At 53.1% G+C, this 19,514-nt stretch overlaps 6 protein-coding genes across 6 annotated transcripts; 3 read left to right on the plus strand and 3 right to left on the minus strand.

The window, feature by feature from the left end:
• Positions 1–5,404: 5,404 nt before the first annotated feature.
• SETTUDRAFT_103193 (uncharacterized protein) lies at positions 5,405–7,262 on the minus strand (the record flags this gene model as incomplete). The annotated part of the gene is made up of 2 exons (XM_008023765.1): positions 5,405–5,875; positions 5,928–7,262. The coding sequence occupies 2 exons, from the start codon at positions 7,260–7,262 to the stop codon at positions 5,405–5,407; spliced, it is 1,806 nt and encodes a 601-aa protein (XP_008021956.1).
• An 893-nt stretch (positions 7,263–8,155) lies between these two features.
• On the plus strand, positions 8,156–12,551 carry SETTUDRAFT_145456 (uncharacterized protein; the record flags this gene model as incomplete). Its single annotated transcript, XM_008023766.1, has 2 exons — positions 8,156–8,297; positions 8,376–12,551. 2 exons carry the CDS (start codon positions 8,156–8,158, stop codon positions 12,161–12,163), a joined length of 3,930 nt encoding a protein of 1,309 aa, XP_008021957.1. The 3' UTR covers positions 12,164–12,551.
• Positions 12,552–12,958: 407 nt separating this feature from the next.
• SETTUDRAFT_25286 (uncharacterized protein) lies at positions 12,959–13,572 on the plus strand (the record flags this gene model as incomplete). The annotated part of the gene is made up of 2 exons (XM_008023616.1): positions 12,959–13,100; positions 13,346–13,572. The coding sequence occupies 2 exons, from the start codon at positions 12,959–12,961 to the stop codon at positions 13,570–13,572; spliced, it is 369 nt and encodes a 122-aa protein (XP_008021807.1).
• On the minus strand, positions 13,550–15,050 carry SETTUDRAFT_166984 (uncharacterized protein). Its single transcript, XM_008023767.1, has 2 exons — positions 14,640–15,050; positions 13,550–14,586 (listed from the first exon to the last, which is right to left on the minus strand). The coding sequence occupies exons 1-2, from the start codon at positions 14,929–14,931 to the stop codon at positions 13,859–13,861; spliced, it is 1,020 nt and encodes a 339-aa protein (XP_008021958.1). The 5' UTR covers positions 14,932–15,050; the 3' UTR covers positions 13,550–13,858.
• Positions 15,051–15,358: 308 nt separating this feature from the next.
• SETTUDRAFT_145461 (uncharacterized protein) lies at positions 15,359–16,101 on the plus strand (the record flags this gene model as incomplete). The annotated part of the gene is made up of 1 exon (XM_008023768.1): positions 15,359–16,101. One exon carries the CDS (start codon positions 15,359–15,361, stop codon positions 16,019–16,021), a length of 663 nt encoding a protein of 220 aa, XP_008021959.1. The 3' UTR covers positions 16,022–16,101.
• Positions 16,102–17,803: 1,702 nt separating this feature from the next.
• Positions 17,804–18,307, minus strand: SETTUDRAFT_36674 (uncharacterized protein; the record flags this gene model as incomplete). Its single annotated transcript, XM_008023673.1, has 2 exons — positions 17,804–17,878; positions 17,900–18,307. 2 exons carry the CDS (start codon positions 18,305–18,307, stop codon positions 17,804–17,806), a joined length of 483 nt encoding a protein of 160 aa, XP_008021864.1.
• Positions 18,308–19,514: the final 1,207 nt, after the last annotated feature.

Here is a 19,514-nt window from a genome sequence, read left to right on the forward strand (position 1 = left end):
ACTACCGCTCAGCACGCCGATTGCACGAGAGAGAAAAAAAAATGAACCACCTCGACCCCCATCGACTTCCGTAATGAGGGCGATGCGCGGCTCTCTCTGTGCGCCCCGCGCCACTCACACAGTACACCTATGCTCACTCGGCTGTTTTGTTCTCGAATGCTTTGGAAGGCGATCGCACCCGCTGAGTCGCGCCCATGCAGCTTGTTTTTCCCAGGAGGTTGCACGCCCACGCCCACGCCCACGCCCACGCCCACACGCCCACACACCCACACAGGCAGCCAGGCACGGAACCTGTGCTCCTTCTTCTCTTGGGCCAGCGCCACGTCTGCCTGCTGGCTGCTGCGCGCCGTCAGACGCGTCGCCCTGGCACACAGACTACCGGAACCCTCGCAGCCTTCCGCGCCTCCAAACCCACGGATCCTCTGCACGTAGCCGTCTGCACTCTCGTTCCATGTACCAGCCATCCATCCATCCATCCATCCATCCATGGACCTATCCACCCCCATCGACCCATCGTATCCTGCTGCTCTGGCAACCATTTGACCGGTGCCCGCGCACCCGCTCCCTCGTTTCCGCCTGCGTCAGGTCGCCGTCGCCGCCGCCGCGACGTGCCTCGGGTATAGAGGCGGCCATGGCCTGCGTGTGCTCATTTAGGCTTATTCCGCACCGCTTGTTGTCTACACATTGGCCAGAATGCTGCCGTTATGCCACTGGCTGCTAAATTCGCTGGCTGCAGCCCTCGTGATTGGCTGCAACCCCAAAGGCTCCCCTTGTCCATAGTGGGTGGACCAGGGGCTGAAGCACCTCACTTAGCCTGAGACAAGTACCCAGGGCATCCTGCCCTATCTTTTTTCCAGGTGGAAAACAAGCCGACAGCCACGCGACGCCGCCTGTGGGTTGCATGCCGTTTGCATAGCCGATAATGTTTGCTGCCACGCCTTCAGTCACCATGACGCTCGCTCTGCTCCAGGCACATGGAGTCGCATCCTGCCCACGTCGACCGTGGCCTGCTGAAACCTGCCTCGCGAGCCTTGGACGCCGGCATGGGGGGGTGGTGGGCAGGGCAGGGCAGGGCAGGGAGGACAGGGCGAGAGGTCTCAAAACCTTGTGATCTCCAGCCCATGCTCGCTCGTCCATGTAAGTACGCCATGTGCCCAGCCATGCCCGACAGGCTGGCTGGCTGGCTGGCTGTTTGCCTACTGACTAACGGATGGGCTGATGGCATGCACGCATACCATGTGCCATGTCCCAAGTGCAAGTGTGCAGTCCAGCCTGACGCTCGCCCCCTCGCTACATGGCAGGGTCCATTGGGGCGCCGCCGCCTGCCGTTGCATCAGTCGGCGGCGGCGCAGCGCACCTGAAGCACGACACGACTGCAAGGAAGAACGAGCAAACGGTTCTTGCTAGCAGCGCGGTCGCTGGCAGGCGAGGCCAAAGTTGACAGGCGCACTGGGCTGGCGCCACGGGCCCCGTCGACGGAGAAGTTTGTCGAAATTATGATGGCACGCTGAGGGCTTGCGGGGAGGTGGGAAGGTGGGCCCGAACGGCTGTTGGCACGCCCGCTTTGGGCGCGCTACTGCACAGCGTGCAGCGGAAGTCCATGTTGGTGGAAGCGAGGCCAGGGCCGCTTTCTCGAAAAGGATCAACAGCTGCAAAGACAACCCTGCCAACACGTGGAACACCTTTGTGCTGTGGATCTTCGCCTGACTACTGGAAGTGCGCCCGCAAGCCGCGTCGCCGAAACTCTGTGCCACTGACTCCTGGCCGCCGCCGTGCGTGTGCGCCTGGATCAACTTTACGCCGTCAGAAAGGAGAAATTCCGCCTGCGCCTGCGCCTGCGCCTGCCCGGCCACTGACAAGGCCCGCTCGACTGAATTAGCCGGTGGAGCCCACGCCCACGTCAGGACACATGGCTTCATTCTCCATAATATAGAGGCTGACCTGGCGCTCCCTCTCCTCCTCACGCTGCTCGCTCGCCCCATTCGGCCCTAATCCTCTAATCCGCAAACGGCTCACCATCGTCTCAAAGCAGGCAAGACGCTGTCTTTGTCCTCCCTCATGCTAGCCCCTCCTCCTACAAGCAATCACACACACACACACACATGCTTTGTCTCGGACCTGCGCAAACTCTCCCCGGCGCCCGCTTGGGAGCGATCGGCAGGGATTGCCTTCACCTCTGCACCTAACCCTTGTGATCTCCTCGCACCGGCACTGGCGCCCAATCCCACCACTCGTCGACTTGCATTTGGGCTGCACAATGCCACCACGCCTCCGATCGTGTACCCTGTCGCCCGGTAGCCCTGTAGCATTTCGCGTGCCAGTCCCGCAATACTGTCACGACTCGATCGTTTGTCGCACCATGCGAAATTTCCTCTGTCGATCTCGACGATACTATTTGCTCCGGGGCTATTCGGTACGTGTAGGGGCACAGTAGGTTAGTGGCCTAAACCTTGCCTGTCACCCCCCCCCCTCCTCTAGAAGCCTATCTGTGTCATCCTCTTATGATTATTACCCTGGAATTTTATCAATCCTGCCTCCAGCCACTGATTAGCAAACGCGCCTCATCAAAAGCAAAAGCAAAAAAACAGAAAAAAGGCTCCTACTAGTAGCATCTTGGTCTTCGCAAAGTGCAGCCGTCGGGCGCCACTCCGCCTGCAAGCCACATGCACATGTAGCTGTACAATCTTGGAAAAAAGCCTTTACAGATCCAAGCCTACCAAGTATCGCCATGTACGCTTGTCTCTCTTCTTCTTCTTCTTCTTCTTCTTCTTCTTCTTCTTCTCGTCATGCCTAAAATTAGCACCTTCTCCGCGTCCACAGGGAACGCCAATTGTCAGGTTGCGAGCTGTATCCTCGATGGCGCACACGATTCTTGGTACACACGCCATTTAGCTTTGTGACGCGGTGCATGCAACCTGCAGGTCGGTGGCTTGCTCGCGTTATCGACAGCTTTGGCCGTGGCCAAGGTTGCAGGTTGCAGGTTGCAAAAAGTGAGCTGACTGCACTACCCTCGTCGCTGCTGCTGACTACCGAGATACTCGTCATAGCTACCCCATTCTACTACTTGCTTACACGTTCGTATCTCAAGGGTTCTACTAGCAGCTACATGCAAGTGAGCTTTAACCCCAATTCGGCACAGTCATGGACACGAATACGTAGGCACTTTCTCAAAAGGTACCCTGGCCTGCACTGACGCGCTATCAGAATGGTAAATTAGATTCATCCATGCCTGGGGGCCATGGCAATGTAGTAAGTATGACCTCGGTCACCGTGGTGCTGGCGACCAAGAAGAGAAAAAAATAGCCCATCCCAAGTACCTAGACCCAAGCAACGCGCAATCCCCGCTTCGCCACCCTCGCTCGTCACCCCTCACCCCAGCCAGGTAACATGCTGTCACACATGCGGTAACATGCTGTGTAAGATTATAGTACCATGTCAGACGCACACAAAGCCCGCTTTGCCCACATGGTCGAACATGTGTTCCTCGCACAACGACCGCAACCTTGATTGTGTCCGACCGAACCCATTCGGACAACCTGCTCTTGTGACTGGATGCCCGCTCCCCGAAGCTTTACTTTGCAGCAGCAGCTTCGTATTGTGCATACATGTATGTACTACATACGTATCACAACGCTATCCAAACCTAGTCCATGGCTACCACCCCGGCAACCCAGTCGTCGGATGTTGATTCCGAGTTTCCCATAGCAAAGGGCCCCCCACCTTCCCCCGTCTGACAGGGCCACGCCATCATCCCTGGCGTGTGTGTGTGTCGTGTGTGGTGTCGCCTCTTCCGAGCGTCGGGTATGTGCTTGCTGACTGGTATGATTATTCTCCCGCTCATCCGCCTGCCTGCCTCGCAGAAAATCGGCCATGATACCTCACCTTTTTCGATTGAGTTGCCGTGCCGTGTTTCAACCAGGTAGCCAAGCATGGGTTATCAGTGTGCTACCACATGCATGCATGCACACAAGCAACATATAGTTTTTCATCCAATAAATATCCGTAACTTTGATCCAAACACCCGTAACTCTGATGTAAACATCCGCAACTTTGATTTTTTGGGTGATAAACCCAAGTCACAGCCCCGCTAGCCTTGAACAAGGTAGCCTCTGTGCATAGTAACCTTAGCATGTCGTCATGCATGTTGTGAATACGGCCATGAATATGCACCCACATGCTTTTGGATGCCTTTTTTTCACTTCATCTATCTGTCCGACTGCCGTTTTTTGGTTTGGAGCTAGTTCCCAAGGCCCATTTGCCTTGTTGGTTGATCATTGTTTTTGGCCTTGATTTTGTCTTTGTGCCGTTTACGGCGGTTCATTATCGATCTATGTATTGAATGCATATCCAAAGCGAGTTCAGCAAAAGTTTGATTAGGACATTTTATTCCTCAGAGTTATGTCATGCATATGTTTGGGGAAGAAAAAATGACAGAAGAAAGGGATGAAGAAATAAAGGGTGTTATACACGAGAGTTGGTTACTTGAGAAAGAAAAAAAAACTTGAATTCGTAAAGAGTGTCAAGGACGATTTTGGATCTTGCCTAGATGAAATTTAATTACAGTGTACATGACATCGAGCCATGCAGAGAAGACATTAAACGTTTCACCCGTCACCTTCTTCTCTTGGTCTTGCATGGTTACATCAAAGTGAACTGCAAGGGCTCTCTCTTGGGGTTTTTTTTTTTTTTTTTTGTCAAAGTCTATACCTAGTTGGAGAAAATGTGACAAAAACGAATCACTAATACTACAAAGTTCGTCCATGATTTGAAGTGAATTTTTTCTTTTATCGAGTGTAGAAAACGTGTTGAATTAGCCCACTTGAAAATTCAGGATATATATATATATATATATCGCTCACTCGAAAATGAGAATAATATTTCATGTCATGTGCAACTCATCTACTTACCTCTACCGAATAACATGTTGGTGAGAGAATCTCTCGAAAGAAAAAAAACACAGAGGATCCAGTTTGGTCCAGACAAAGCCCATCTTGATGGAGAGCTTAGGACAACATGCCACACGAGCAACTCTGAAACTGATAACATATATGTTCTACCCCAAAAATATATGGTGTAAGCAACTCACGCCTAACATGCTCGTGTGAATGAACGCTATTTACGCAAAAGAAAACAGAAGATGATATACAAGAAACAACATTTTGTTACTGGATATGCTACAAGACAGCCACGTCGCTCAAAATGATCAATGGTATTGAGTACATACATAGGAAAATCTACAAAAAACCACTACAGCCTAGCATCCCACAAAACGTCTACCCGCGCCGTGCATGTTGAAGACTAAAGACCCACCCACCAATATACAATACATCAAGACTCTCGCCATACCCTGCCTTGACCTTTCTGCTATATTTCCCATTACTTTGAGCAGAGGCCGTGGCTACGCTCATTTCTCGTCCGTGTCGTCGCCATCATCATCATCATCATCATCAGACTTGGCTGGCACAGTCTCCATTTCCACCTCGCCCTGCACCTCGCCCTTCTTGTTCTTGGTGGTAATCTTGTACTTGCCACCATCCCAAAGATCCTTGAAGGTGATTTCCTTGGTACGACCGAGCGACTCGATATCTCCGATGCGATCCAGCGTTGCTTCTAGGAACTTTTCAAATCCGGGTTCCGAGCAAATCTCGTTGAAAGCACGCTGCATGGGAACCGAGTCGGCGCGAACAACGGCATGCGAGTCGATGGAGAAGATGGATAGATCATGATGTTGGCGAATAAAATCGGAGCGAGTCATAATGTAGCGTGCCCGGTGCAGCGGTATACAAGGGAGAATATGACCTTCTTTGGGATCGTAGTTGGTGTCCATCTCTTTCCAGCCCTTGTAGAGAGCATAGGCTAAGACCATGGCAGTAGACTGTTTTCCCATTAGTATCAGACAGCCAATGCCATGGCTGAACATGACATACCGCATACTTTTGTTGATCCATGACATCGTCGTCCATTTCCGCGCCGAGAATGGCACAGTTGTTCAAGAACCAAATCCTTTCCATTTCACAAATGTGGTCGCATTTGGCAATCATGTTCTCGGATTTCGCGACACGGTTGAGAAAGGTGAGACGGCCGCCTATCTTGTCGTAGACCTCCTCGAGGATGGATTCCTTTACCCTCTCACCATAGTACTTCATACGGTAGTTTCTCAGAGCTTGCATAGCGCGGTCTTTGGAGAGGTCTTTGATTTGGTGTACCTCCATGCGCGTGGCATATTGCTTGAGCCGCTCAAAGACCCAGTACTTGTCCGAGTTGATAATGACAGTTGCAAGATTGGAGGCGGCCCATTGCTCAGCACGTTGTTGGATTAGCTCAAGGAGATCCCTGCCATCCTCGTCATCCCTGATCAGATGGGCCGAGTTGATGATCAGAATCAGTGGCCGGCCAACTGTCGCGCGGCGCTTCAGGGCCACCTTTTCCAGCTTGTTGAAGGCGCGCTCAATGTCGAGAATGGGGCCGGCATCACGTGGTCCACGAATAGAGAAGAGTGACCCGATATTGTCCTCGTGGTATTCAAAATCAAGGCATCGGCCTAGGCGGACACGGAAGACCTCGAGGTCAGCATGGGCTTCCATCATGGAGCATCCTTCGCCATGGATTTTATCCATGGCGTCGATCAGCATAGACGTCTTGCCCGTTCCCTTTTCCCCAATCAGCAGATGGTAGCGCCCCTTGGTTTCACCCCAGACGATTTTGTCAATCTTCTCCTGCTCATCACGTGGGATCCACCGATCATAGTGTTCATCATCACCATCGACGCTGTCTTTGGTGGCTTGAAGCCGGGTGGGCTCTCCGGCTTTGGGCATTTCCTTGCCGCTTGCTGCAAGCTCCAGCACGGGATCGCCAGGGCGAAAGGCATTCTCCATCTTTTCGAGGACATTCCACTTGTAGTACTTGGTATATCCAATGCCCACGCAGCCCAGGATGAAGATGCTCGCTCCGGTTGTGGCAGCGGCCTCGAACATTTTCCAGGCGGTGCCTCGCCATGCACTCTTTTTGGCTTCGCGCTTGCTGTCTTTTTCTTCTTCCTCTTCCTCTTCCTCCAGGCGCTCAGCCGCATCGTCGACGGGATTGGGCGCCTCGTTGCCAGGAGCAGGAGGGCCCGACTGGCCACTCAGAGCGCGGGCCAACCGAGGCTGACATAATCGGGTCCTCGGCAGCAGGCCAGCCTGCGGAGACGGGTATGCGAACGACAGTCGCCGGGACGCGACGGGGAAACGCGTTGTTTTGGCCCTCAGCAAGGGCCGTAGCATTAGCATTATTACAGCGGCTGTCGGCGGCGCGGGGGGTCGCGTGCGTGCGTGGGCAGCCAGGTATCAAACGCTGGTGCCGCTCAAGCGCGCGCTTCCAGGCCACTGGACGAAGGAAAGCGAAAAGAATGACTGGCGAGATGGGCGAAGACAAGGATGGATGAAGAACGAGCAAGTGAGTGAATGAAATGAATGAACAAATGAGTGAATGAATGCGGCGGACGACAGGACGGGGCAACGGCGCAAAAGGGCGGGACGCTGTAATAGCGGGCCGAGTGCGTGCGCCAAGGCCTGAGGCAGTGCAGCAGCAAGCAAGTATCTAAGTATGGGTACTGTTGCGGTGGCGGCACATGTCAACTACACACGCCCAGGAGCAAATGAGCCATGTCAAGCACGTCCATGGTGGCATTCAGTAAACAAATACACGGAGCGAGTGGGCGAGGGTACGTAGGACAGGATCAGTACGTACATATGGCAGGGCATCCGTAGCCGACGACCCCACCACGTCCACGCCGTCGGCTGTGGGCAGGGCGCAGCAGAGCACGAGGGCACAGCAGACGAGGCGCCTTCTGCCCACCGGCACGGCCAATGCCTGCGCAAGACGCGCGAGTCGGCGCGGCGGCATGGATGGACAGATGCGGGCGGTGGTGTGCGTCTTGCAAAGTGGAGTGCAGCGCAGGCTTAGCGGACCATCCCGGCCCTCTTGAGAAAAATATTCTGGAGACATGACCGACCAGCTCCCCGCCTCCTCCTCCCTTTCTCCTACACCTCAACGCATGCCGTTGCCAGTCAATGCCTTCATCCTGCAATTGCCACTGATCGCCTAGACCAATTCCTTGCCTGCACAGTCGTCCTCTGCCCGGGCCCTGGCGCTCCTCGAACAAGCCCCGCCAACCATGGCCGCCAGCACAAACGACGCCAACAAGGCCACGGCCGAAGCCGCCCCAGTCGACACGGCGCCTGGCAGCGAGCAGACGCCTCCCGGTCCGGCGGATGGCCCAGAGCACGAAGACGGGGCCAATGGCCAGCAGCCAGACAGTAGGTGCCCTTCGCGGCCCGCCATGGCCCGCGCAAGACGGACAGAGAAAGACAAGAAAAAAAACTAATGACGACAAGACATCATGCAGGTCACCATCAAGCTGCCCCACGAGCCCTTCGAGATGCCCATGACCATCTCGACGGCCGAGCAGGTGCAGGATCTCCGCCAGTCCATCATCGAGATGCCGCACACGTTCCAGTACTCGTGCTTCCACCTCGAGCACAACGGCGAGCGCATCAACGACTATGTCGAGCTGTCCGAGGTCAGGGACCTGAAGCCCAACTCGGTCCTGACTCTGGTCGAGGATCCATACACGGAGAAGGAAGCCCGGCTCCATGTCGTGCGCGTGCGCGAGCTCATTGGAGCGGCGGGCGACCGAACCGATGCGCTGCACGGCCTCATGGCCGGTCTTTCGCTGCACGACACCGTGGGCCATGAGCACATCCTGAAGCCCAAGCAAGACGGCCCCGAGCAGTCGCCCTTGGCCGACTACGACTTCAAGTCTACTGGAGCCGTCAAGAACCTGCTTCCCCCGCCCCCAGAAGCCGCCCCCAAGACCATCAAGTCCATTGCCGTCTCGCCCTGGAACCCTCCCCCGTACCACCTCCGCTCCAAGGGCCACCTGCTGTATCTTGTAGTTACCACCAATGAGAATGAGCAGCATCACATCACCAGCCATGTCTCGGGCTTCTACGTCAACAAGTCGTCCAACGCCAGCTTCGACCCCTTCCCGCGCCAGGCGCCAAAGGACAAGCGCGCCCACTCTCTCCTGACGCTGCTCGAAGAGCTTTCGCCCTCTTTCCGCACCACGTTCCCGGAACTGCTGGAGCACAATGCGAAGAAGGAACTGCTTACCATCTTCCAGCTCTCCAATGCCATCCCCGCGAACCCATGGCTTGTTCCTGCGCCAACTTCCGCGCTTACTCCACACCAGCCAGATCTCGCCCGAACACAAGAGAGCTACTTGATTTCGGGTGTCGAGAACACCGAGACTCTCCGCGACTGGAACGAGGAGTTCCAGTCCACCCGCGAGATGCCCAAGGAGGCTGTCCACGACCGCGTTTTCCGCGAGCGCCTCACTTCGAAGCTCTTTGCCGACTACAACGATGCCGCCACTCGTGGCGCCATGTTGGTCGCTCGCGGAGAGATTGCACCTCTGAACCCCACAGAGGCCAAGGATGCGCAAATTTTCGTCTACAACAACATCTTCTACTCGTTTGGTGCTGATGGTGTGGGCACGTTTGGCGCCGAAGGCGGCGATGAAGCAGCGCGTGTTGCTGTGGGCAAAGACGTATTTGGTGTGCGTGCTGTCAACAACCTCGACATCCCCAACCTCTTCACCTCGGGAACCGTCGTTGTCGACTACCAAGGCAAGCGCATTGTGGGCCAGAGTATCGTCCCTGGTATCTTCAAACAGCGCGATCCTGGTGAGCACCAGATCGATTACGGTGCGGTCGAGGGCAAGGAAATCGTAGCAGATGACAAGTCCTTCGTCCCCCTCTTTGAACAGCTATCCAAGGCTCTGCGTGTCAAGAGACATCCAGTCTGGGACAAGGACAATGTTCGCCACGAGCTGGAGGGCAGTGTCGAGACCAAGGGCTTGATCGGTACTGATGGTAGGCGGTACGCATTGGATCTGTACCGCCTCACCCCGCTCGATATCTCGTGGATCGAGGCATACTGGACTGAGCCTGCGGAGGAGGGCGAGTCAAAGCCGAAAGACAAGGACTACCCCCACCGAATGGCCACACTTCGTCCGGAGCTTGTTGAGTCTTATGGTAGACTCAAGCTGCGCGAATACGTCAAGAATGAGCTTGCCAAAAAGGCCGAAAGTTCGGCCAAGAAGGAAGCCGAGGATGAGGAGAGCGAGGAAGAGGAGTCTGAAGAGGAAGAAGAGTCCGACGAGTCCGACGACTCTGAGGAAGAAGGAGAAGGAGCCGAAAAGAAGCCCGAGACCAAGAAGTTGACCAAGGAACAGAAGAAGGCTGCCAAGAAGGCCGCAAAGAAGAAGCCTGATGGTGAGGATGCCGAGCAAGAGCGTGTCGACATCTCCGGCTTCTCCTTTGCCCTCAACCCCGACGTTTTCTCGGGCCAAAACCCTCAGTCTGAAGAAGACAAGAAGGAGTGGGCTCAGGATGAGGCTGAAGTCCGCGCTGCTTGTGAACACCTCACATCCGAGGTCATTCCTCGCCTGATCACAGAGCTCAAAGATGGCGAAGTTGGTTTCCCAATGGACGGACAGTCTTTGAGCAACCTCTTGCATAAGCGGGGTGTAAACATCCGCTACCTTGGAAGGCTTGCAGAGTTGGCTGACCAGCCCGACCCCCGGCTCCAGGCTTTGAAGCGTCTCCTTGTGCAAGAGATGGTTGCACGTGGTTTCAAGCACTTTGCCAACTCCAAGCTGCGCAATGTGCCCGCACCATTTGCTGCGTCCGCCGCTGCGCATCTCCTCAACTGCCTTCTAGGGGCTGATGTGAGCGCCAAGCCCGTGCCCGAGTATGATACTAGCCTCAAGGCAATGTACACCAACGCCGACTTTAGCTTCGAGAAGCTCACACCAGAGACTCTCAAGACGGAGGTCGTTGCTCAGGTCGCTCTCCGATACCGGTATGACCTGGGCCAGTCATGGGTCGAGTCTGGCAGGGAGCTGCAAATGCTTCGTGAAGTCTCGCTCAAGTTGGGATTGCAGTTGGAGAGCAAGCAATACGCCTTCACCAAGGATGCCTTTGCCGCCAGTGCCCCGGCTGAGAAGCCGGCTCCACCGCAGACCAATGGCCAGACCGCATCTTCCAGCAAAAAGAAGAAGAACAAGAGTACACCGCCCGCGCGTACAGCTAGCCCCACTGTGAGCCTTCCACCACAGACATTCCATGCAGATGACATTTTGAACATTGTCCCTGTCATCAAGGAGGCTTCGCCAAAGAGCCTGTTGGCCGACGAGGCACTCGAAGCCGGCCGCATGTCTGTTGCTCAGGACCAAAAGGAGCTCGGACAGGAGTTGCTTCTGGAGTCGCTGCAGCTGCACGAACAGATCTACGGTGTACTTCACCCCGAGGTAGCCAAGGCCTATCACACATTGTCTAACCTGCTCTTCAACCTTGAAGACAAGGTCTCGGCTTTGGAGCTTGCACACAAGGCCGTAATTGTGTCTGAGCGCACTCTTGGTGTTGATCACGCTGACACCCTACTTGCTTACCTAAACCTGGGTTTGTTTGAGCATGCGTCGGGTAACACCAAGGCTGCTCTCGTGTATCTGCGTCATGCTCTTGAGCTGTGGAAGATCATCTACGGACCTGACCATCCTGACTCGATCACAACACTGAACAACGCGGCTGTGATGCTGCAATCCATGAAGCAGTACCACGAGTCTCGCATCTGGTTTGAAGCATCTCTCGCCATCTGCGAAGAAGTATCAGGAAAGAACTCCATCAACACGGCTACTTTGCTCTTCCAGACTGCTCAGGCCCTTGCACTCGACAAGGACATGCGTGGCGGTGTCAACCGCATGCGTGAGTCGTATAACATTTTCAAGGAGGTCCTCGGCCCCGAAGACCGCAACACCAAGGAAGCTGAAAGCTGGCTGGAGCAGCTCACTCAGAGTGCTGTTTCCCAAGCCAAACAGCTCAACGACCTTGCCAAGGGACGCATTCGTGCTATGCAGCTCCCCGGTCGCAACCCTCTCCGCCCTGCTGCTGCTGCGCCTTCGGCCAAAGATGCTGCAGCTGCCTCAGGCGGTCAGCGAAGCGGAAGCAGCCGTGTTGATCAGCGCAAGATTGAGGACCTTTTGAAGTACATTGAGGGAGACATACAAAAGACTCCATCGAAGAAGAAGACGCAGGCGAATCCCAGGAAGAGGACAAAGTAGACTTGAGCAGTCGATCCTTTGTGACATTCTCGCCAAGGAAAATGAGACGCTAAAAGCATCCGCCATTCGCAGCTTGGCTCGGTCTCCACGAACATTGGCCCTGAATTTGCGACGCTCGCGTGATACAGCACCAGTGGCTCTGTGTTGTTTGGGTTCTGTTCATGTTCAGCCTTGGGCATGGATTTGCATTCTTGGAGTTATCGGTTTGGGGTGTCTTTGGTGGGGAGTGGGACAGGTCTCTCGGTCAACATATCTTGTATATTGAGATAGATTGGGATGGAAAAAAAGGTAAGGAAAAATTGGCTATGTGTATACGCAGGCCGGACATGTGAACAGTGATGTATCAATGATGAATGACGAGCTGTATCAACTAGCAATACAAAATATCTCCTCTTTTACATTCGGTCTGATGCAGTGCTGTTGGTGGCTGTACTTGGTGCGTAGATGGATGCGTGCACCGGCCTCTGGTTTTGTTGGATATTAGTCTGTTGTTGCAGGATGGTTTGGGGGGGGGGCGTTATTAGTTACTAATGGGGGTTCGGTCAGTTTACCTCGGCATATGCAAGACCGCGACTCCGGAGTGCAATGGCCCGAGAAGAGGTTTTGGGACTGGCTCCCAAGCTCGAGGAGACAGCTACCCCACCACGGCAGAGAGGCAGACTTTGAGTGTTCTTTTTTTTTCTCTTCAATTCATCAACCCAAGGACACACTTTGTAGTTCCCGCGAATATTGAATTCACGCTTTAAAAAGAGACGAAAAGAAAAAAATATAGTTGAGGCGAGGGTAAAGAAAGATATGACATTGACAAACCAAGGACCGCGGCGAATCGGGCAATGGCTGTACCTCAAGGCCGAGTGTATAGAAGAGTACAAAAAGTGCCATGCAGCCGTGTGGCCCGAGGTACTGGAGCAGATCAAAGATTCGAATATAAGAGACTGTATGTATCCTACTGCGTTGTGAAAGGCGCTGCGTCGGCACGTCGAAATCACTCATGAAACAAATGAGGGGGGTAGTATGTGGGTGTTTTTGTTGAAAAGCAAGGGATATTGTGGAGAGAGAGAGAGAGAGAGAGAGAGAAAGATGCATACTATTACCCATGCATGTCATTCATGTAGGCACAAACAAAAAGAGAGAAAAGCAACAGATTTTACTAACAAGACAATGCTGATGATGATGTTGTAGACTCCATCTATCTCTCCCTATCACCCCGGCCAACGCTCTTCGCTTCGTTCAAATACATTGGCAATGCCTTTGACGCCGACATGGCGCGCATGGCGGCGAACAAAAAGGTGCAGGAATGGTGGGCCATGACGGACGGGATGCAAGAGTCGCCTGTGGATGGGGCAAAGGGGAGTGGGCAGGGGCCCGGGTGGTGGGGACAGACGGAGGAGGTATTTTATGTCGAGTAGGCTAGTGGGGGTGGAGGCACATTATCCAACCGAAGAGATGGTATCAGAATGAGTTATGGAAATTGATGGCAACAATGATCGCATGATGATGCCCTATGGAAATACAGGCTCAGCGCATCACATGTGAGTGAGTGAGAGACAGGGTGTGAGACGGAGATGATTGTTGCAAAAACAATAGGAGTAACAAGATTAAGAATAACATGGTTCCTCTGCCTTGCAGACTCCCAAGGAGAGTCGCCGCACATCGCAACCCCATGCCAAACGTGCTGCGCGTGCCTATATAGTTTTACAAGGGCTCGTAATCCGAGCTTGTGTCTCCCACCCAGCCGAACCACAGGGCAATGACGGTATTGGCAGCCACCCACACACCGGCATAGCCAACCGCGCCCAGGATATCAGTGCCCAGAAGCGTCATGCACCGCTGGACGGTGCCAATAAAGAGGAAGGCGTTCAGAATCAGTGTTTGCTGGATGAGGGTGCGCGTCCTCTTGGAGAAGTTGTAGAAATTGTACTCGATCGTCTGGGGGAGTGTGGCAGTGGCTGGGTCAAACGGCTCGGCCGGTGTCTGGTTGCCGGGGAGGGGCTGGGCGGCAAACGAGGGGTTGAGCAGGAAGGCCTTTGCGGCGAAACCAGCGACAAAGGTCTTGAGGACAATGGACAAGGGCGTCTCGAGGTGGGCGATTTCGAGCGTGGGAATGTCAAAGTACTGGACAAGGAAGGTGTTGAGGGAGCCCGTCTTCAGGGCGGCCCAGAGCAGCACAACATAGACGCCGGTGGCCAGCATGAAGCTCGAAAGCTGCACCTGGTAGCTGTTGAGCAAGAAGCGGTTGCGCAAGGGGGCATTGTTCTTGTGGGCGAGGGAGCGCGGGCGCAGCAGATACGTGGGGATGGCGAAGGACAGGACCTCGATGCAGACGTTGGCGGCGGCGGTCAAAGGCGAGATTTGGTAGAAGGTGGTGAGCAGGTAGGCAAAGGGCGCGTACGTGAGGACGACGAGGGCCGACACATCGTAGACTGTGCATGGACATGTTAGCGCGCGGCGCGTGCAGAGCATGGGCAGGCCTTACAGTCGTAGCTGAGGCCCCAGGCCATGCACACCGTCAGCCAGCGCATGGCGATACGCGCGGCGGGCGAGTACAGCGACGTGATGTCGTCGGCGGCGGGCACCTTGCTGATGGCGCCGAGCTCGGGGCTCAGGAAATTCGAGGCAAACTCCCACAGCAGCGCGTTGATGCCCATGTTCAGGCTGATGAGAATGGGCACGCGCAGCGCGGGCGGCAGACGCGACGAGGGCGCCGGCGCGTGTGACTGAGGGACGACATTGGGCGCGTCGCGCTCAATGACTTCTGTGGGTGCCATTGTGCGCCTGGAGACAGCGTGCGGGTCGGCAGCAGCTGTGGGCCAAGAGAAGAGGAGAGAGATGAAAGGAAAAAAAGAGAGGCGGCGTCGTGGGAGGCGGGGGATAGCTTTGGCGGGAGGGAGGCGGGGGGAGGGCGGGAAAGACAGGTGGTTGCTTCGTGAATGGAATGGGATGGGATGGGATGGGAGGGAGGAGTTTGTTTTGGCGACGTGCGTCATGCCCGTGTGGAGCGGGTGGAGCCACTAAGCATGTAGGTCATGGCTGCTTGGCATGCATCGCTCTGGGCCATCCCTGGGCAACATCACCGTGCTATCACGTATACATTAGGCGGGAGGCTGTTGCTGTCATCCTTGGCTACTCTTGCGCCATCTCCCCGCATATTTAACACGCCATCCATGTCCTCTGTGTCCGCACTCTCCGCCGGCCATGGCGTCCACCGTCTATCTCGTCCGCCACGCCGAGTCCGAGCACAACGTCTCGCAAGACTTCTCTCAACACGACCCGCCCTTGACCTCTCTCGGCCGCACCCAGGCTGCTCAACTCGTCACCACATTTCCCAGTCCCGAGCGCATCGCAGTCGTAGTTACATCCCCACTACGGCGTGCCATCCAGACGTCTTTGGCTGCATTCAGCCATGTGCTTGGCAAACAGTACTTCCCTCCCGCCTCGGGTCTTGGCATGGACAACGGCGCCGCCCTCGTTCTAGATGCAGACCTGCAAGAACGAAGCTCCATGCCTTGCGACACTGGCTCACACCCCTCAGTCTTGGACAAGGAGTTCCTCAACTTGGACCTGGGGCGCCTGCATGAGAACTGGGAGGCCAAACAAGGGCCGTACGCCCCAGACGATGAATCAGTGAGAGCGAGGGCAAAAAGGGCAAGAGCAACACTCGAGCAAATGGCAAAATCCTTCACCGGCAAGGAGAAGAAGGACATTGTTGTTGTCACACATGGCGTCTTCATGAAGTATCTGTCTGGCGACGACGACATCAATCTGCCCAAGGCTGGGTGGAAACCATATACATTCAAGATTGACGGCGAGGATAACGAGCAGACATTGTTACTATACGAGCACCCAGCAACTCAGTAGCACAATAAAGCTGGTCATTGGTGTGTGTGTACCCATATATTAATATATATGCATATAAAACAAGGTACACGATCAAGAATCGAAAAAAAAATCCAAAACAAGATACACAAAGTGTAGTTTGGAAACAAAATCTGTGAACGAGTTAGCCATCAGAACCCATAACAGGATTCGTTTTGAGAAAACAGCAGGGGAGCTACGTAATGGTACCTACAGTATCAATGTCCTTGTCAAACAATTGGTTTTCAACCCCGGCACTGCTGCTCTGGCAAGCAAGGTCGCTTGGGGACATCGCCGTTACGACGATTGGAATCGCGGTTGGGATCAGTCAACTGCGAATAATCGATATGTCCACTCTGAGGGGCAGCAGCGCACAAAAGAGAGCAGTGAATAGCTTCATGGCTGTGAGATGAGAAAGGGCAAATACAAAGAGTGTTGGAGAAGTGTATGAGTGACTAGAGATGTTGCAATGTGTGACTTGAATGAATTAAACAATACATCAGCGTGTGCACACATATATATATATATACACTTGAAGCTAGCCTTGCATACATATACACTTGAAGGTAGTACATGTGATTGGAAGACTCCGCGCCATTAAACAAAGTTACCCCGTAATAGGGCTGCGCTAGCGCTTATCGTTACAATAAATTTTAAGTATGGTCACCTGCATTGTTACATGCACCCCATCCCACTCGTCGTATGACTGTTACATGACAGCCACTTAGTGCTTCGAGACTACACAGCCATGTAAACAACCATGACAATACCTTGAATCCGAGGTCTCGGTATCAATATCCATGTGGTTTGGTCTTGTTCGAGGGACATGGGATCTATATCACTTTCTCCCTCATTCGCCCAAGTCCTAGCATGGTCTAATTCTCACCCTAATGTCTCTTGATTAAATCTTATGCGGTGCTGCTCCAGCGATCAGGGAATAGGCTCCCACATGTTACCATGTAGTCCAAAATCCATGCATATTAGCTCTGTTAATGCTGTGGATACATATTAATTCACGCATGTGTCATACAGAGATGGTGTAAAGCACCGGCGTTTCAAAGACTATGGTAACATCCACGGCCTTTCAATCGTTACCCTCGTCCTCATCTTGCTCATCAACAACCGGAGAAGCTTTCCTACCTCTACAACTACGCTTGCTTTTCTCTCTTCAACGAAACATATTTGCTTATCAACCTCCGCCTGCGTATGAGGACAGCCACTAGGACAACAAGGGCAGTGGACGGAACAGCAATGATGAAGTACCACTTGATAGATGGGTTATCCGCGAGAACATCGACATTCATGCCAAACATTCCCTAAGACAGATTAGCACCGAGTCCATGCCATCGGGTTTTCACTAACCGATATAGCTATCAAAGGAAAGAAGATGAACGTAATCCATGTAACTGCCCTCATTTGGGTATTGTAATTTTCTGCTGCCTGAGTGTTACGGACACTGATGATATTATATACCTTTCCAAGATGTTAACTTTGTATCCTTTGAACCCGCCCAATGGTATGGGACCAAATCCGGTAATACGTACCAGATCGGATATGCGCTGCTCTCGCTGAGGAAAATCTTGTGTGACGGTAGATTCGATGTCGTCCAGGTCACTCCCTACCTGATCCAGCCGGGCAGATTCTACGCTCACATCTAAATTGAGTCCCCTGGCAAGCTTGGTAAGATGGATCTGAGCTCTCAACATTGTTCTTTTTTGTGCATTCAACAGCTGGGTCAAAGTTGCCCAGTCGAGCGAATCTCGCCATGTATTTTGCGCAAGCTCTTCAAGCCCAAAACATTGATTGTTTTGTCCAGGGCTTTGGTTTCCTGATCACCAGTGTAAGCTGTGTGGCGCATGCCTGCTTAGTGTAAGTACTTACTAAATCCCTGATATGGTCGGAACATTGGTCCACAATATTTTTCCACTCTGAAACAACCTTCTCCCATATCTGGTTAACCAACCGATAAAGAAACATTATTGCAGTGTACTCGGTGTCTTCAGTGGTATTTGAAGAGCTCGATATAGTCCAAAGAGACGGACTGGAAAGCCATGCCTTGAATTCGAGACCATCGCCCTTGGAATGCAACTCGTTGAATAGAACGAGGGTCCGCCGATGCAGGAGCACATTTTGTGACTCCCATCCAGAAGGACAGGTTTTGGAGAGTAATGAGGTAGAGTTGAGTTTAAGCGTGGCGGCAGTGCAGAGACGTCGCCGAACAAGCCACTTCTTGCCCTGTGCGCCACATGAGCCTAGAAGCATCTCATCACATCGAGGCGATACAAACATTTCGAGTATTTAGCTCTTTGAATTCTGTAGAATCCTCATCATGCTGGATTTTCCTCGTACAAATAACAAGCCAATCGAAACCAAAGTGACAGAGCAGACGATTTAAAAATGGTCAGCTTCTGGCTCGGATAGAGAAACGCATCTACTCACTATGTCCAAGCAGCACCGAAAGATCTGAAGTCGCGCCTACACCAGTGTATGTGAAATCAAATTGTTGCAGTGAGTCAGGATGGTCCGCTCGATGAAGAAACATCTGAAATTTCATTAATGACTTGTTCTCGTGCATGTTCTCAAGAACTGTTCCTGGGTCAGCCACTCCCTTGACGATTTTTCTGCAAAGATAGCTGCGCGCAAAAGGCCAGTTATTCTCGTAACTACATGGTCAGTTCCGACCACCAACTTCGAGTTTTCTGGAAACCGCTAGGAAAGCACGCTATCTAGGAGAACCGACCACGAGGAATCGACTAACAGCACTTTCAACACCTGCAGCTAAGGCGCTAGCGCGCAGTAGGGAGAAGAAGGAGTCCTTCTTTCGTTATCTCACGCCTGTGAGAATTTTCTTATAGAGCTTGGGCTCTAATGCTAAGACTAGAGGGGCTAATAGGAACGCAGGAGCTTATTAAAGCTCAAATTTAGCAAGAAACACAGACATATTAAAATAATAAAAATAACAAAAAAAGACTCGCCTTAAAGGACCTTAGAGGCACAAGCAAACGACTAATGGATAATAATCTAGAAATCGAGATGGCTGAGGAGGCCTCTACGCCGTGCCCTAACAGGCAACCAGAAGAACCGCCTAGGCCTACCCATACTAGGACAAGAAGCAATTTTTCTCCATTTATTGGAGCAGTGCCAAGATACCCTACAGTAGGGAAAACACCAAAGGCAACCTCTATTAAGGAGGCCTTAGAGATTGCTAGAAACCTAGTAATCCAAGCAGCTAACCTAGCTGAGAACAACCCTACTAGGCAAACTAGTTTACTAGACTTTGTAGAAGTCTTTAGAGACTTTATAGAGAACAGTAGAGTAAACAAAAAAAACTCTATAATTCTAGAAGACTAAATCTCCTCTCTATCTAACGTCTCTAAAGAACTAAGAGAGAAAGTTAGACGCCTTGAAAAACCAAATACCCCGCCCACCTAACCTCAAGCTCAGCCCCCTAGCTCCTACGCAACAGTAGCAGCTAGTAATTAAGAACAACTTTGGA

Source organism: Exserohilum turcica, assembly GCF_000359705.1.
Source record: "Exserohilum turcica Et28A unplaced genomic scaffold SETTUscaffold_11, whole genome shotgun sequence".
Taxonomy (NCBI): domain Eukaryota; kingdom Fungi; phylum Ascomycota; class Dothideomycetes; order Pleosporales; family Pleosporaceae; genus Exserohilum; species Exserohilum turcicum.

Coding starts and splice junctions, on each gene's coding strand:
- SETTUDRAFT_166984 (XM_008023767.1), bottom strand. CDS start 14,931: ATGGCACCCACAGAAGTCATTGAGCGCGACGCGCCCAATGTCGTCCCT. Junction 14,587..14,639: donor CTGGGGCCTCAGCTACGACT/GTAAGGCCTGCC, acceptor GTCCATGCACAG/TCTACGATGTGTCGGCCCTC.